At 41.3% G+C, this 18,810-nt stretch overlaps 1 protein-coding gene and 1 long non-coding RNA gene across 2 annotated transcripts in view; both read left to right on the forward strand.

Moving 5' to 3' along the window:
- LOC112248470 (anthrax toxin receptor 1) overlaps positions 1-14,132 on the forward strand; it is a 51,000-nt gene extending 36,868 nt beyond the window's left edge. The window contains 7 exon segments of the mRNA XM_042320560.1: positions 249-290; positions 2,099-2,194; positions 2,455-2,622; positions 3,300-3,380; positions 11,710-11,847; positions 11,850-12,033; positions 12,036-14,132. Of these exon segments, the coding sequence (XP_042176494.1) occupies positions 249-290; positions 2,099-2,194; positions 2,455-2,622; positions 3,300-3,380; positions 11,710-11,847; positions 11,850-12,033; positions 12,036-12,166 (840 nt within the window). The 3' untranslated portion in view covers positions 12,167-14,132.
- A 2,111-nt stretch (positions 14,133-16,243) lies between these two features.
- LOC112248472 lies at positions 16,244-17,572 on the forward strand. Its single transcript, XR_002953232.2, has 2 exons — positions 16,244-16,333; positions 16,596-17,572. It is a non-coding gene; the product is annotated as an uncharacterized LOC112248472 (long non-coding RNA).
- The last annotated feature ends 1,238 nt before the right edge of the window (positions 17,573-18,810 follow it).

Consider the following 18,810-nt stretch of genomic DNA (forward strand, 5'->3'; position numbering starts at 1 on the left):
ACAAGTGCGCATGGAGTATACACTCGCATGCCCTTTACTCTCCCCCACCCCATCCCTGTTCCGCTCCCCACCCAACCAACATCCCAGGTTTAGGAATCTGGATGGCAGATTTCTAGGTCAGTCGCTTGTAAATAGTTGAACAAGGGAGAGAAAAAAACTGAGCCATGTGATTTCATGTAACCCTGTTTTTAAATGTGTATTTTGAAGTACATGTTTGTTTTCTTTCATGCCCCCCCCCCCAACAACAGATGATCCATGAGCCACCACCACCAGTACTGGAAGACAGTTCGGTAAGAAAAAACACATGAAAAAAATAAACCCTTTACTTAATTACTGTTGGAGTGTGGGATAGATTTTCCACAGTATGTCTGACTTTATAGTTAGAGATTGTCTCTGGAAGGGTAGAGAAGTCTCTGTTCACCCACCGTAGCACAATGATATGGCTCTAAATGTAATGGCCATTAAACAGAAGAGAAATACACTTTCAGCCATTTGTTTTCTAGGTAAAGTAATAATACTTTTGGTGGATAGTTTTAGTGAAATAGAGAGATACACTACTGTAGGCTACCAGGTTATAGTTGACTGACTGACATGTAGCAAAACCATTTAGAATGTTAATAGGTGTTGGAAACCATTGCTTTTGGTCCATTTTCTTCAATTATCACAAACCTCACTGACCATTTGGAATATTCCCCATGATTTTATAGACTGACATATGACCAAGATATTTATTCCGCCCAATTGCTGTGGTTTTGTCTTTGAAGTAGTGTCATGATAGATATGTAGTACTGTATCCACCAACCAGAGCATGGTCAGGACAACACCCTCCCACTATGAAGACCTGTTTTTTCCACACCTCATGTAGTCCTAAACCACCCCTTACTCCCAGCAAATACATTCTGATAAAAAAGGCAGGAGATCTTCTTTGAACAGCCCCTTTCTCTGGTCACAGTACAAATTGATAATCAATTTCTATACACCCCATGTACAGTATGATAAAAAAGAAAGCTGAGAATAATTATCCCTTTACTTCACTGTATGGGATTTTCTTCAAGTTTAAGGTTTCAACTAAGGCCTTATTTAAGAGCCATCTGTTTGGAATCCTTTCCTTGAAATCCCTCCAGACCTCTGGAAATTCACTGACTAATCAGATGAAACTATCAATACTTCACAACAATAAATACTTTCACAGTGAACAACAAACAGCACCGCAAATTACTCTACTTACAAACATTTTCAACTGTCAACAGAATTCTATCAAATGTGACTCAGTTAAACGTCATAAAGCTTTTTTTACAGCACACATAAATGTTGCAATGAATTCCTTTTATTATATACGTGTCTATGGTTGTCATCAGGAAAGAATAGAGGCAGGTGTATACCGTAGTGACACAATCCAAGTACTTGTCTTCTCAACTGATATCATTATGATTATACCAGTGCTTCTTTTAGATGTTGATTTTGTAAGATATCAATTGTCGTAAAATCACCTCATTAACCCGGCATATGGAATGTCCACACAAAATTGGTGAAGTTAGCATCTCCCCTACTCCAATTCAATTAGATCATATAGGAGGTATCTCCTCCTTTTTTCTGTGAAGCTCTTTGCCCATTGTCTGTGTCTCTGTGAGGGTCAGTGAGGGTGATGGCGTCAGTCTATTGTTATTGCCACCTCCTCCCTGGAAGGCCCTGATCATAGTCCTGATGGGTTCAATTAGTCTGAATCTGGGCCTGTGAAAGAGCTGAAACATGAGGAGGTGGGCTGTGGACTCTGTCATTTCCTCTGATCTGACGCACGCCACGGACGGGACTGGAGGTAATGTGGCGAGGGGGAGAGTGAGTAGATGGAGACTGACTTAGAAAATAATGGAAATCATACCCAGGACCTGAAATATTAGACAGAGCAGTGTATATGAAAGATGGAGAGACAGGGGGCTTGGTGTTTAAACTGTATCTCAGAACCAATGGTACCAGTGTGTGTGAAATTATGAATAATCTCAGACCTACATTTTTATTAACCCTGTCTTAGATACTGTGAATCAAATGTGCGATATTAACACCTGTCTTTAACACTCTCTTTTTTTTCCCCCCACTTCAGGATGAGGAAGAAGATGGGATGCCCAAGAAGAAGTGGCCCACGGTTGATGCTTCCTACTATGGTGGCAGAGGTGTGGGTGGAATCAAAAGGATGGAGGTGAGCTTCCCTGGAGCCCTGCTGTGTTTAAGTTCTGACAACCAGCTTTCATTCCCACTACTGTACTTCATACTACTGTAATGTACCTGCCCTTCCTCACAATCTACAGCTGTCCTCTCCATGCTATTTGACATAGGAAGACTCTGTTTGAAAGAACAGCAATGGCAAACAACCAAGCACACACTAAGTGGTTGATCTGACTGCTTGAATGTGGTTGAAAGTAAGCTAGACCGGTCTGAAAACCTCTTTTTATTTGTCAGGTGCGTTGGGGTGAGAAAGGCTCTACTGAGGAGGGAGCCAAGCTGGAGAAGGCCAAGAACGCCAGGGTGAAGATGCCCGAGCAGGAGTTTATACAGACCCCGACTCGCATCCTCAACAATGGCACGCGCAAGCCTCCTGGCCCTCATAAGTGGTACTCACCAATTAAGGTATTGACCTGGACAATACATTGCACACACAGTTGTCAAGTTCAATCACATACTCAACATAGGTTCCTTACTATATGGCCATGTATTTGACTGATAGGATGGGTTGAAGCTGGAGTTTATTATGTATTATGTTATTATATTTCATATTTTAGTGTTGGGGTCCCAGTCCTTACGTGACCACTGGTCTACACACAGGGCCAGGCACAAGTTAAAGGCATGGTTCTATATGTCCTGACAGTCAGCAGGGGATGGCTAATTGAAACCAGATACACACTGGACTGACCTCCAGGGGACAAGGGCTGCAGAACCAGTAGTTTTGTGTAGAAAAACAGATTATTTTTGTTCTGCCCCCTTCCCCAACCTCTTAGCAATGGCTGGGTCTAAACAGAACTCATAATGAGCAAATATCATTTGTTCAGGTTCTGGCTTTGATAATAATTTGGGTCAGCTGTTTTATAATTAAATTGAATTTCAATCTACAATGTGAACACTCTAATTGGTAAAAGATAGACATGCATTGAGAAAATGATGAAGTTATGGGTTGAGTTCGAAGATAATCCCTGGAATTTCATGTAAAGTATTAGTATAGTGTGTCAATAGCGACTTATAGTCACACCAACACAAAACCATGCACAAAACGCATCTTATTGGTATTGTGTACTGCTTTGTGATTGCAGGGCAAGCTGGATGCTCTGTGGGTTTTGCTGAGGAAAGGCTATGACCGTGTGTCTGTGATGCGACCACACCCAGGAGATAAGGTAAAACCCAACAAGCTGGATTACATGTAGACAGAGCAAGGTTCATGTGAGGCCTCTTTCTCCAATCCAACTCTGCCTGCGTCATATGGAACCGAGGGCTCTATGAAACACGTCATGGTTTCCACTGGAGGAAAATTGAATTATTTTTGCAATTTTCCTGATCAAGCAACCTGTAACTAACCAGCGTATAGTTACACAAGTGTTCTGTACAGAAGTCTCTAAAACATACTGTAGCTATACTATTATATCGCCACATGATGTTCATTGGCCAATCTATCAGATGTTGTGACTTTCAACTATTAAACAATAAGCTTTTTAAATAAGTTATACTTCAATAGGGAACTATGAAATCCAAGCAAAATAAATCTTGTGTTAACATTTTTACTTGTCATTTGCTAAGGGGTACAGTCCATTATTCCATTAGAAACTCCATCACTCCCCCCTCCTCCTCCTCCTCCTCCTCCTCCTCCTCCTCCTCCTCCTCCTCCTCCTCCATAAAGCCAGTCTGTGTTTTTATTTGGTGACGCATGAATCAGGCTTTGCATGATGAGTACATTTTGAAGCAACAGAAAATGTAGCAACATAAATGGGCACAGCTGCCAGTAATAAAACACACATACTGTAGAAAGAGAGGACTGCTGGGAAAACGACAGTAGTAGTGAGCTGGTACCCATGACTTTAGTAACCCCCCGAGAGTTACAGGCTGTGTTGAGAGTTACAGGCTGTGTTGAGAGTTACAGGCTGTGTTGAGAGTTACAGGCTCCCTCGCCCTGCTGTGTACTTTACTGTAATATTTTCACATTCGCATCAGCAGTTACACAATTAACCACATAGCTTTATGTACAAGGAACAACTAATAAATCAGCCACATTGGAAAATGCTAAAATCTTTGGATAATTATTTGTTTGAGCCCATCCCTCAGATGATATGACTGAAGAACTTTGCTGACAATGCACTTTAGCTCCATCCACCCTGAATAGCTACACATTAATTCAGGTTGAACTTCCTGTGAAGGAGGAAGTAAAGTCTGCTGAATCAATCTTCCTCTCTGTTCATATTCTCCTCAGCACAGCCCAGTTGAACCTGACCACAGCTCCAGTGGAGGCTTCTGAGGGGAAGACGGCTCATAATAATGTCTGGAACTGAGCAAATGGAATGGAATCAGACACATGGAAAACATGTGTTTGATGTATTTGATACCATTCCAATAATTCCGCTCCAGCCATTACCACGAGACCGTCCTACCCAATTAAGGTGCCACCAACAACCTACGTATGCACAGCTCTCAACGCAGGCAGTAACTCTCAACGCAGGCAGTAACTCTCAACGCAGGCAGTAACTCTCAACGCAGGCAGTAACTCTCAACGCAGCCTGTAACTCTCAACGCAGCCTGTAACTCTCAACGCAGCCTGTAACTCTCAACGCAGCCTGTGCCCTTGCGGGGAGCACATGAAAGGCCTGTTGCACTGACTGAACACAAAATGCCCAATGAGGCTTTTTATTCTTAGGTACAACAGCTTACTGCAGCTCCATTGGGCTGCACACCCCACTGTAAGATGATGAATAGAGACAGTGGAAATTATAGAGACATCAGAAAACTTGGAATGCTGTCATGAATTTACCTTTGCCAGCACATGAGGGGAAATAAGACTTAAAAAGCAAAAATAAAAACTAGCAGACTCTATTCTAATGCCTATCACACTGTAAATGACTGCTGACATTAATAACAACTAAGCCGTACATAATTAAGTGTAGGAGTGAAACCTCGTCTCCATAAAGCTGTTAGTTCATTAGTACGCAGAGAGCTCTGTAGTTTTCTTGTTGACTCTCAGTAAACAAGCCTGCTCTGGTTGCAATTAAGATCTCAAATTAAGGCATTGTTTTTATAGTTTCCTCCAAACCAATGCAGCTGTGGGAAGGAAAGAATCTGGCAAGGATTCCAGCAATACTCCCACTAAACATCACATTCTCAGTCCGATTCCCTTTACCCAATGTTCCAGTGCACTGACAGGGCTAGTGGGGAGAGAGCTGAGCCCCTGCTTCTTCTCCTCTGCCCCTGTGTTGGTGCCAGGAGAAGCTGAGCCCCTGCTTCCTCTCCTCTGCCTCTGTGTTGATGCCAGGACAGAGCTGAGCCCCTGCTTCCTCTCCTCTGCCCCTGGGTTGGTGCCAGGAGAGAGCTGAGCCCCTGCTTCCTCTCCTCTGCCTCTGTGTTGGTGCCAGGAGAGAACAACTGCCCCCTCTCACTGAAGCCACGGAAGTTCAAGGCCAAGTGCAGAACTGCAGAAAACAGGATCCCCAGTCAATGGAAAAATGTAAATCTCTGTGTAAATAACAACATTTTTAGAAGACAATCATGGTACCAATAATTGCTTCTAATATACCAGATGTATGTCCTTGGACCAATTTTAAAATCACACACAGAATAAGTTATAAGGACAATTTAGTTGCCAATGGCAGACTGAGGACCCTGGTTGGCCTTCAACTAGAGTTATTCAATAAGAGGGGGGAGCACTGAGCTAGCCTGCAACATCACTTCCTGGATTAGCTCAAACTGAGCATGTTATGTATCCTTGAGATGCCATCTTAACCAACTTCATTTGGCTTCAATGTGCTATTGAGTCTTCACATAGGTATGAATGGTGTCACATGATCAATGGCTTTGTCCATTCACATTGGTTGGGGCTCTAATGAGGAGCTGTACTGTTTTCAATTTAAGACACAAAGAAAACATAACGGTGTGGTGGCACACAGCAAGGGTTGCATCAGCTGTAGATATTTCATCCACATTTGGTATTCATTGTTTGACATCTTAGTTTGTGCTTTGAAGTCAGAGAGCTGAACTCAAGAAGTAAAACCTATTTGTATTAATTTCAGGTAGTCTTTCATAAATGTTCTATTTGTCAAAGGTCAGGGGGTAGTAAAATAAAAATCTGCTCTGCTACGTGAGTCAAGGGAACAGGAGTGTTGATTTGAATTAGTGGTTCAACCACAGCAGTCAGTAAAGGTCTCACCAGCCTGCCTCAATGTTCCTACAGGATGAGGCTCCTCATGCTCTCTCACTTCAGTCCTCTCTCAGGCTGCTCCACAGGGACTAAGATAGACCCAGACAACTGGTAACCTATCCACTGTAGTTGGATTGCAAGGAGAGAGGTAGGTAGACAGCTTAACCGATTTAAGCACAAAAGAGGGTATACACGCAATATTGTCACTGACAATAATCCCGACCAGAGGAAAGCTCGCACAGAATGCAAAGCATGTACGTAGGGTTATTGTTTAATATTCCAAAACATAAGCCAGTGTTCCAAAACACTGGCTATTGTTTGGAATATAAATGCATAAATACATCCAAACTAAACTGCCTCCTCTTCCTAGTATCCTGATGGCTAATGTCCAATTGCTGGAAAATAAACTTTGTGAACTCACAGCAAGGCTTCAATTGCAGAGGGACATCAGGGAATGCTGGGACTTTGTTTTTACTGAGACATGGCTTACGGACAATACAATCGGCTCTGCTATTCAACCAGATGGCTTCTCCATATTTTGAATGGATCGAATGGCGGCTTCTGGTAAGAGTTAGAGAGAGAGGGGTATGTTTTCTCATAAACAATTCCTGGTGGACCTGAGTTGAAAACATTGCAAGCTCCTGTTAACCCGACCTGGAGTCCTACAATTGAAGTCGGAAGTTTACATGCACCTTAGCCAAATACATTTAAACTCAGTTTGACAATTCCTGTCATTTAATCCTAGTTAAAATTCCCTGTCTTAGGTCAGGTAGAACCACCACTTTATTTTAAGAATGTGAAATGTCAGAATAATAGTAGAGAGAATGATTTATTTCAGCTTTTATTTCTTTTGTCACATTCCCAGTGGGTCAGAAGTTTACATACACTCAATTCATATTTGGTAGCATTGTCTTTAAATTGTTTAACTTGGGTCAAATGTTTTGGGCAGTCTTCCACAAGCTTCCCACAATAAGTTGGGTGAATTGAGTCAGGTTTGTAGGACTCCTTGCTCTCACACACTTTTTCAGTTCTGCCCACAAATTCCCTATAGGAATGAGATCAGGGCTTTGTGATGGCCACTCCAATACCTTGACTTTGTTGTCCTTAAGCTATTTTGACACAACTTATGCAAAGTATGCTTAGGGTCATTGTCCATTTGGAAGACCCATTTGCGACCAATACTTAACTTCCTGACTGATGTGTTGAGATTTTGCTTCAATATATCCACATATTTTTTCCATCTCATGATGCCATCTATTTTGTGAAGTGCACCAGTCCCTCCTGCAGCAAAGCACCCCCCACAACATGATGCTGCCACCCCCGTGCTTCACGGTTGGGATGGTGTTCTACGGCTTGCAAGCTTCCCCCTTTTTCCTCCAAACATAACGATGGTCAATATGGCCAAACAGTTCTATTTTTGTTTCATCAGACCAGAGGACATTTCTCCAAAAACTACAATATTTGTCTCCATGTGCAGTTGCAAACCGTAACTGGCTTTTTATGGTGGTTTTGGAGCAGTGGCTTCTTCTTTGCTAAGCGGCCTTTCAGGTTATGTCGATATACGACTTGTTTTACTGTGGTAACTTTTGTACCTGTTTCCACCAGCATCTTCAAGGTCCTTTGATGTTCTGGGATTGATTTGCACTTTTCGCACCAAGTACATTCATCTCTAGGAGACAGAACGCGTTTCCTTTCTGAGCAGTATGACGGCTGCGTGGTTCCATGGTGTATACTTGCATACAATTGTTTATACAGATGAACGTGGTACCTTCAGGTGTTTGGAAATTGAACCAGACTTTGAGGTCTACAATCTTGGCTGATTTCTTTTGATTTTCCCATGATATCAAGCAAAGAGGCACTGAGTTTGAAGGTAGGCCTTGAAATACATCCACAGGTACACCTCTAATCGACTCAAATAATGTAAATTAGCCTATCAGAAGCTTCTAAAGCCATGACATAATTTTCTGGAATTTTCCAAGCTGTTTAAAGGCACAGTCAACTCAGTGTATGTAAACATCTGACCCACTGGAATTGTGATACAGGGAATTATCAGTGAAATAATCTGTCTGTAAACAATTGTTGGAAAAATTACTTGTGTCATGCACAAAGTAGATTGCCAAAACTATAGTTTGTTAACAAGAAATTTGTGGAGTGGTTGAAAAACTAGTTCTTGAGTGTAGGGGGCAGTATTTTGATGCTTGGATGAAAGACGTACCCAAATTAAACAGCCTATTTCTCAGGCTTAGAATCTAGAATATGCATATACTTGTCAGATTAGGATAGAAAACACTCTAAAGTTTCCAAAACTGTCAAAATATTGTCTGTGAGTATAACAGAACTGACATTGCAGGCGAAAACCTGAGGAAAATCAAACCAGGAAGTGGCCTCTATTTTGAAAGCTCCATGTTCCATAGCCTGCCTTCGCTCCATTTAAAGGGATATCAACCAGATTCCTTTTCCTATGGCTTCCTCATGGTGTGAACAGTCTTTAGACATAGTTTCAGGCTTATATTTTGAAAAATGAGCGAGAAAGATCACATCGCGTCATTGTATGGCTGGGTGCCAGCAATGTTTTGTATGCACAACAGCTTGGCGCATCCATTTTCTCTCTCCTATTGAAGTAGCTCCATTCCCGGTTGATATATTATCGATTATATATTGTAAAAACAACCTGAGGATTGATTATAAAAAACGATGCTATTTGTAATTTTCGTCTGCGATGTCGTGACCGCTGGAGCCTGTTGATTTCTGAACATAACGCGCCAACCAAATGGAGGTATTTTGGATGTAAAATGTTTTTTTATTTTTTATTTTATTTTATTTTTTTAAATTTGCCACGCTGTATTTTCCCTGTTTTTTGCCCAAGTGGGACGCAACCGTCCCCTATACCATAAGAAGTTAACAGCTTCTACACCCAAGCAATAAGACTCCTGAACAGCTCATCAAATGGCTACCCAGACCATTTGCATTGTCCCCCCGCCTTTTTTATATGCTGCTGCTACTCTCTGGTTATTATCTATGCATGGTCTTTACATAGACTTAGGTTGGAGTCATTAAAACTTCTTGATGCACCCATCCCATTGGCGGGATCATTTACGTCAACCACCGCTGAATTGCAGAGCGCCAAATTCAAATTAAATCACTAAAAATATTTAATTTTCTTGAAATCACAAGTGCAATATAGCAAAACACAGCTTAGCTTGTTGTTAATCCACCTGGTGTGTCAGATTTCAATAAAGCTTTTCAGCGAAAGCATACCAAGCGTTTATGTAAGCACATCTCTCTCCAAGTAGATTGGTCACGAAAGTCAGAAAAGTAATAAATTAAATCGCTTACCTTTGATGATCTTCGGATGTTTGCACTCACGAGACTCCCAGTTTCACAATAAATGTTCCTTTTGTTCCATAAATATTATTTTTAGGGCCCAGGATGCTCTTGATGGTGCAGCTGTAGAACATTTTGAGGATGTGAGGATCCATGCAAAATCTTTTCAGTCTCTCGAGGGGCAATAGGCTTTGTCGTGCCCTCTTCACATCCGGCTTCTTCACCTGCGGCATGGTCTGAGATCAGCCACCCACATAGTGGATGAAATGGTGGGTTTGCACAACGAAGAATTTCTGCACAAACGGTCAGAAACCGTGTCAGAGAAGCTCATTTGCGTGCTCGTCATCCTCACCAGGGTCTTGACCTGACTGCAGTTCGGCGTCGTAACTGACTTCAGTCGCAAATGCTCACCTTCGATGGCCACAGTCATGCTGGAAAAGTGTGCTTTTTACAGTTGAATCTCGGTTTCATCTGTACCGGGCAAATGGCAGACAGCATGTATGGCGTCGTGTGGGAGAGTGGTCTGATATCAACGTTGTGAACAGAGTGCTTCATGGTGGCAGAGGGGTTATAGTACGGCAAGGCATAAGCTATTATAAACTCATAAGCTCATTTTATCGATGGCAATTTGAATGCACAGAGTTACCTTGATGATTTACAGTACCTTGATGAGATCCTGAGGCCCATTGTTGTGCCATTCATCCACCACCAAATGTCCCAGTTCTTCCGGCTGGCTTGCATACTCACCAGACATGTCACCCATTGAGCATTTGGGATCGACTTGTACAACAGTGTGTTCCAGCATAATTTTTGCACAGCCATTGAAGAGGAGTGGGACAACACCACAGGCCACAATCAATAGCCTGATCAACTCTATGCAAAGGAGATGTGTCGCCCTGCATGAGGCAAATGGTGGTCACACCAGATACTGACTGGTTTTCTAATCCACGTCCCTACCTTTTTAAAGGTATCTGTGACCAACAGATGCGTATCTGTATTTCCAGTCATGTGAAATCCATAGATTAGGGCCTAATGAATTTATTTCAATTGACTGATTTCCTTATATGAACTGTAACTCAGTAAAGTCTTTGAAATTGTTGCATGTTGCGTATACATTTTTTGCTTCAATTCATGCTTCACACACATCACAGCTGTTGCTACCAGACTTTTATTACACTGCTCAATTTATACACTTGCCCCCCCCCTACATTTGGAATTGTGCCTTCATACGTTATACTTATGCTAAAATCTATTATTCTATTCTATTGCAATTTACTTTATGTTCGTATTCTTATCTTTTATTATTTCTTATTGTTGTTGCATTGTTCTGAAGGAACCTGCAAGTAAGCATGTTGTTGGATGCTGTCTACCATATGTATCCCATACATGCGAGTAATAAACTTGAAACTTCATGAATCTTAAAGCACAGGCCTATGTACTCTCTGTTCTTTGCATTGATATTGTTTGGGATAGCATCTCAAACATCTTCTTTTGAGTAAAAGTTTTGCAGCAAGGATTTTTCTTTGATTTAGCACTGACACTATGCAGACATCAATCATGAGGGGAAATCACAGCATGTGTGTTGGTCTCCCTAACCCAGTCATTTTGAAATAGAAATGTCGATGGTGGACAGTGCGCACACACTCTCTTAAAAAGGTTGCCATGCTGTAGGAACATGTGTTGTAACAATCAATCCATTCAGTTTGTAACAGTTCGAAGCAAGAGACATTTTTATGCCTCCAGCTAATCCAACTGACCAGCATAACTGACAAAGCAATACAATAGCATAAAATAAAATCTCCTCACTGGTGTATGTGAAACATCAATGTGACTGACTTTCCTAATTTTATCATGAGATCTGTGTCTCTTAGATATGAATAGAGACTGGAGAATGTATATATGTATTGCTTTTTACTTTGAACCACACCACCTCTACAACTGACCAGTGGATTCAGAAATAATACATTGTGTTATTCTAACCTTGTCTCTCTCTTACATTTCAGGGCCGATGCATGAACTTCACCCGGGTCAAGTCCAATCCTCCTCGCTACCCCCACTACAACCATCACTCAGCCCCCATCTACACCCCTCCAAGAGGCTGCAACCCACCACCTCCCCATGGCAAACTCCCCCTTCCCACCGGCAGCCCCCAGCCTCCCCCTCTCCATCCTCCACCTCCACACTGCCTCCACTGCCCTCAAAACCCCCTCCTTTTTCTACCACTCCTCTTCCTCCCATTACTCCACCTCCTACCATCACACCCCCACCTTACACTCCTCCTTCAACTCCAGCCCTCCCTCCAACCACTCTGCATATACCCCCTCCTCCTATGTGCCCCCTTCCCCTCCACACCCTGCATCCCCAACCAGCTCCCTGCCCCCACCCACTCAGGCCCCTCCTCCAGGACAAGGCCCCCTGCCCCCACCCCCTGCCCGCCCACCACCACGCCCCTCTTTGTAAATCCTCAGCAGTGATTGGGAGGGCAGGGGTTGACTAGTACTAGTACAAGGAAGATCAACAGGAATCACAACTCTCCCCTCATTCTACTGCCACCCAGGATATCTGTGTGGCTCACACACTTGTCAGCTATTTGTTTACAGTGGCCCATGTACACATGTAGGTCAAGAGTACAAAGAGAAGTTGTACTTGAGGTTCCACGGATATCTCCTGATGGACAGCTTTCCTTATAGACAGATCTATGTTGTCCATAGCTGGTCAGGTCTGCACAAAACACAGTTACCTTGTCATGGCAATAAGGGCTAAGCCCATCTGTCCATTCTACAACCAACAGAAGAATGGATCAATATCATCGTAACAAAGTAAAGCCAAGTGTTGGATGGTTGCCTGTTTAAAAAAATAAACTGAGGCTCTTGAGAGATGGCTGAGGTATTAAGTTCAGAAATGAATTGAGAGATGTCTCCAAATGATATTCCAATAATGTATCAGTCTGAATTTTCCACATGCAATATTTGTTTTTCACTGACAAACAAGTTATTATGAGCAGCGGAAGGATTCTTAGAATCACAAAAATGTTCTAGTGTCAATGCCCTGCTGCATTGCACAATTACTGTCAAGTCGAGGACAATGTTTCTTAATGACAGCATTAAGGATGATTTTACGCCTTAAATGTGCCTTTAATTAAAAACAGAATGTTATTGGAGAGCAATTACATTCCAGTGGTTTAAGTAATTTGTTCATCCATATGACAGATTGATTCATATGATGGGTCTTGGTTAGTTTATAGCATTCCTAAAATGTTTTATACATATAGCATGTATAAATATGTCTTACTTTTTGTCTTTGTATTGCCCATTCAGTGTTGGATAACTATTTTGCAGAGTATGATTGCTGTGGTGAACAAAATAATCATTACGAATAAATTACAATAAATGTGTGCATACGAGTCCTCACAATTATGCCAAATTCCTCAGAATCAGCACTATCAATGGTTAATGTTATATAGTTGGGTTTACAATGTTGTATTTCATCTCAAAATGTTATGACGTATATATCCTTGGCCTTCCCCAAAAAATGTTACTTTTTTTGTTGTCTTTGCTGCTCCTGTGGTTCAATGTGGTTTATTGAAGCCACATTTAAAAAAAAAAATCTAATTACACATTGTGTAACTGACCAAAGAATATCATAGGTTAACGATGGTTAGCCTCTGAACCGGGCCATGACGACTTCAACTATTGATGCTAAGTCTATAGGCAGTCTATGGGTCAAAGTGTTCCAAGCACAAGTTGGATTATGTAATGCTTTGAGTTGCCCATAAAACAGGATGAGTTTTATGTAAACACACTTGAACAAACTATATGTCTTATCACACCCAGACACACATGTTGGCAGGCATCTGCATGTGTGGTTCTGTGCCAGTGACTGGGATCTTGTCCACACAATGGATCAGAATCTCCCCTGCAGCATCAGACACTTTACTATACCTCCAGATGAGGTGTAATATAGACCAGGCCTTCTGTCTGTCCATAAGAGGAAGATTGGAGACAATCATAGAAAGTTGGCTTTGTAGTGAGTCAAGTTTATGAAAGTACATATTGATGTACAGATGTCTGCTTTTGTATAGTAAAAGGCGCATCCATATATTTAGCAATCTGAATATGTGTAGAAAAGGAAGGAAAAAGAGAATAGAAAATATAGATGTAGATGTAGAATGTAGAAAATATTTTATGTTGGGTCTAGAAAACTTGAAGTGGAGTCACTCTCTGTGTTCCTTTGTGAAGGAATCATATTTTCATTACAGACGTATTGACTTTACATGCACCTGCCAGGCTCTCAGGTCAAAATAAGTGTACTGTAGCCTGGAGACTGGAAAGCAAGGCAGTATAAGCAAGTACAGATTTAGCTGTCATTGCTATGTAACCAATTGTCATTTAGAATTTATGAAGTAAACATTGAATCCTTTAAGTCATTTTTTGAAATTGTGTCTTTTTTATGATTTGTTATTATGCACACATACAGTGAGTATACAAAACATGCTCTTTCCATGACATAGACTGACTAGGTGAATCCAAGTGAAAGCTATGATCCCTTACTTATGTCACTTGTTAAGTCCACTTCAATCACTGTAGATGAAAGGGAGGAGACCGATTAAAGAAGTATTTCTATACCTTGAGACAATTGAGACATGGATTGTGTATGTGTGCCAATCAGAGGGTGAATGGGCAGGACAAAAGATTTAAGTGCCTTGGAACGGAGTATGGTAGTAGGTGTCAGGTACACTGGTTTGTGTCAAGAACTGCAATGCTGCTGGGCTTTTCACGCTCAACAGTTTCCTGCATGTCTTGATACATGCAGGAAACCATCCAAAGGACATCCAGCCAACTTGACACAACTGTGGGAAGCATTGGAGTCAACATGGGCCAGCATCCCTGTGAAACACTTTCAACACCTTGCTGCTCTAAGGGTAAAGGGGGGGGGGGAACTCAATATTAGGAAGGTGTTCCTAATGTTTGATTTGCTCAGTGTAGTACAATGCTTCTTTGTGACATTTGAAGCAGTGAAAGCAAAGTCTTGGATTGAAAAACACTGATTTAAAGCAGATTGATACAATTCTTGACCTGTGAAATGTACTATTTCGATGTACTTCATGGTGCTCCTAATGACAAGGTGCAAGCAGGCAATGTCCCATAGTTTAAACACATCACCAGAGACTTGTAAAGAGATTAGTAGACTTACCTCACATTTCATAAAGCCACCCTCTTATCCCCAAATCCCACCCAGCTGGGTCATAGGCATGCTCCAAACTCATTCTGGAAGACATCCACATGCCATTATTAGTGGACCTATTTCAGTGCCTCTTTTAAAAATGTTCAAAACTAAAAGCATACAAAAGAGAAACATTACATTTACCAGCTGGTTAGACATCACTGAAGCAATATGTTTTTTTTGAATACCTTGCCCCTAATGTTGTTAAGGATGTTGGAGTCACTGGGTTCACCAACGATGCACCATTTACTAACAGTACACAGACTGTACCTCCCTGCCTCAATCATAGAAAAAAAATTAAGAAATGTGATTCGCGGCTAACAGCATCCAGATGTTCATATGTTGAATTATGTCACATCTACAAATGGAGTGAGCTATCTAGGAAAATATTAGACATCATCTAATCTGCAGGAAATGTGGAAAGGCTGGAGGAAAGGCGTGCCAGTATTAATTATACATTACATAATTGTGTTATGGGCATATAGTGGGAGGGTTATAGGGGACATTTGGACCAAATAAAACAATTGTTCACTTGAATCCTCAAACTGAGGAATAAATATATACCAAATATTACTATGTATTAACCAAATAACTCAGAACAAACAACCTATAGACACAAGGCTTTGGTTGCTTTAAATGGTATATAGAATATTATCCTTTATGTCCCTAGATCACAGAGAAAGGAAATATGATGCTCAGCTGCTTTCATTGACCCCTTCCATAGCACCCAAACACAATGCAAGAAATGTCTTGGCAGAAGTTGCACACTTTCCACTCCTTATTTCTTCCAAGCCATTATGACATAGTGTTCAAATTCACTGTGTCGTCCTAAGGAGGCCAGCCCTCATCCATCTATAAAGCACGGTTAACGCTGTATCTGGTGGCCCCTCGCACTGGATTCATCAGAAAGGAAAATAATAACTCAAGAACATTATGACCCAGTAAATCCAGTAGAAATCATCTGGTTATTCTTTCTGGGATCTAAATGACAGTCAAGTATTCTTCAATTGTGATAAAAGTCAACCGATTACTGCTGTAAGACAAAATGCTCCGTTAAACTCCTTAGTTGAACACACCCAGTCAGTAAACTGATAGGAGTAGGCATCAACAGTAAACACACAACAAAAGCTGTCAATGGACTATAGAATAGTCTTCATAATGAGCAGAAGAAATTAGTGCAGATGGATGAAATGAGGCAAGGAGAGGAAGCCACTTTAAACTGTTGAGATGCACCCTTGGCTAGGTGTGGCAGCTGCAGCAGCTGTTGATAGTTATTCAAGATCAGAGGTAATTGCACTGTTTGTCCCTATATTAGAAGCCTTGCACTTGTGAGTTTATAATGAGGACTGATAAACCCAGAGAATTGAACGCTTAAGCAAAAAATGATGGTATGACACTGAAATGGTGCGTAACAACAAAGGACGTTTACAACACCTGCTGTCGTCTTTTTGACAGTGAAAGCTCTTAAAGGACTAAAACACATTTTCAACAATGTTCACTGTGGTTAGAGGATTTAGACTTTTTGGCTGTGTGTATAAGGCTATGGTTGCCTTTAGTGACTGCACAACTCCTGCACTTGAGGCCGTTTTAGCACTAAGCCATTGCAATGAAACAATTCTGGAGGCTGCTCTTGTTTTTACCAACTCTTGTGCATGTTTTCTTACAGCCATACTGAAGTTCAACACAGCCTTTAGGTTGATGCTGTCAGTTGTCATTTCTCATCAGGACATAAATGTGTGTTCAAGTGTCAATGATCGCTGTTATACCTCCAAGGCTATTGGTTCCAAAACTGGCCAAACTGAGAAAGACTTCAAGACCACCCAATCAATTCTGCAGGCTTGTTCAACTCTTTGTCAGAGCTCCCTGTCAGTTTGCTCCGCCATCTTGGCTTTCAACAGATGCATTGCACCAGGTGTCTCCGCCATGTTGGTTCTACGGGGGTACGTGAGACCAATGTTCTTCACCATCAGGACTCTCACTGGATACTTTGAAGAGGCACTTGCCTTCAGTTGGGACTTGATTCATTGCTTCAAGGAAGTGCTCTTCTCTCAGCAGTTCCTCCTAAAGAAAACACTCCTGTTTCTGTCCCAGTTGGCTCTTTGCATCTTTAACTGACCACTTTGTCTTGAATTAATATCGTTTTAATGACTTTTCCTCCAGTAAAGTAACTTGAGTAATGCTTTTCTTATAACATCCTGAAGGAACTGTGCATCCTAGGACAATTGCTTCAACTTCCCTTCAAGTGTTTATTGTATTTTCAACTGGCATTAACTATTAAAATGTTTCCTTAATTTTTAGTTGAATCATTGTCCAACTGCATATTTGGAAATCTTGGCAAGTTACAGTATCTGCCATAATGGCAATTTTATGGATGAGATAGGGACATTGATCCATAAGCATAATTGAGCACTTAATCCTACTGTACACTGTCAAAGCCCACTTTAAAAAGACAGTGAAAGTAAAGTACTAGACACTATTGTAACCGTCATAATAAATAGTGCCCCACAAGTTTCCAACAGATGTTTCAGGGGCTGAGTGTTAGTGCAGTGGCCTTGTCCATACTTCGAGTCTGAGCCTGTCAAAGGCCTGCATTTTTCTGAGTTACTAAAGCACCTCCAGTGTAAAACATGGTCTTTGCTAGGATCTTTCAACGTAGGCAGATAAAGGGCCCAGTAAATGTAATACAATGAAACAACAGTTGCAAAGACAGGTAACTCTTTACTTGGGGAAACCCCCCTTTCAGGTAATTAAGGCCTGATTGCAAGATCTTAAGGTGAGTTTTGTCAGTGACCCTTTTGCATTCAAACCAGCATACTGCTTTACTCCTTGGCTTATAACGACACATTTGAGAGAGCCCACAGCTGACATGTTAAGTTCTAAAACAGCAGCTACATAGTCAAACAGGCTTACTGCATTGCTCTGTAGGTGTCTTGTAGGCAGAGCACTTACAAACCCCTATCAACAGCGTCTCTAACACCACACCTTTGTTTACTCAAAGCAAAATGACCATAGCATGGTGTTTTGTCGATAGCATAACCCACAGTACAGAGACCTCTTGAACATAAGTTGCTGTATACAAAAACATTACATTGAAAAGAAAACCATGGTCCCAATATTGCAATCAAATTGGTATGGTGGCAGGGCATGGGTCGACAAAACGTTGGTGCAGATTACGCTCATCAGCAACTCCATTTCTCTTGTAAAAGGAGTTGAGTTATTGTAAAACAGAGACCCAAACTGAGCCCGGGTAACAAAGCAACAACAAAAAAATGGGCCAACAAGAACAGAAGAGTTGAATATTGCTAAACTGTCATCAAGTCACAATGCTAGTAACATATGCCTACAGAGTAATAAATGTTGATCATTGGTCCACTAGTCTTCATTGTCCATCTTCAGGTAATTGATTGACTTAGAATTTTACTGGATGCATGATTATGCCAGAACAGTCAATTATTCAGACGACCAACTTGGTTTAAGCAAGAGTTTAACCCTCCTATATGTCTGTCAAAACACAATGAGTAAATCATTGTCAAGTTGCTTTTGTAACCTAACCAATGATTCAAAACAAATAGGTGCACAGTAGTGAACACAAGCAAGTCTATAGCAAGTTTCATATTGCCCTTAACACCTTCGAAACTTGCATAGGAGACAAATTCTATTGATTTGTCATGGCATTTTGAGTATAACAATGGAGAGTTCTCAATAGTCTCTGGAACAGGTCAGTAGACTAAAGCATGACTTACGACACCTTCTAGGAAGCACTTCAGATGTAGTCAGGCCTATAGCTCAAACATTTAAAGCACCCATGCTTTAAATCAATCCCTGATTTATTAGACAATGTACTTAATGAAAATCATATTTATCATTTACGTCCCTGAGCC

The sequence above is a fragment of the Oncorhynchus tshawytscha genome, linkage group LG04, assembly GCF_018296145.1.
Source record: "Oncorhynchus tshawytscha isolate Ot180627B linkage group LG04, Otsh_v2.0, whole genome shotgun sequence".
Classification (NCBI taxonomy): domain Eukaryota; kingdom Metazoa; phylum Chordata; class Actinopteri; order Salmoniformes; family Salmonidae; genus Oncorhynchus; species Oncorhynchus tshawytscha.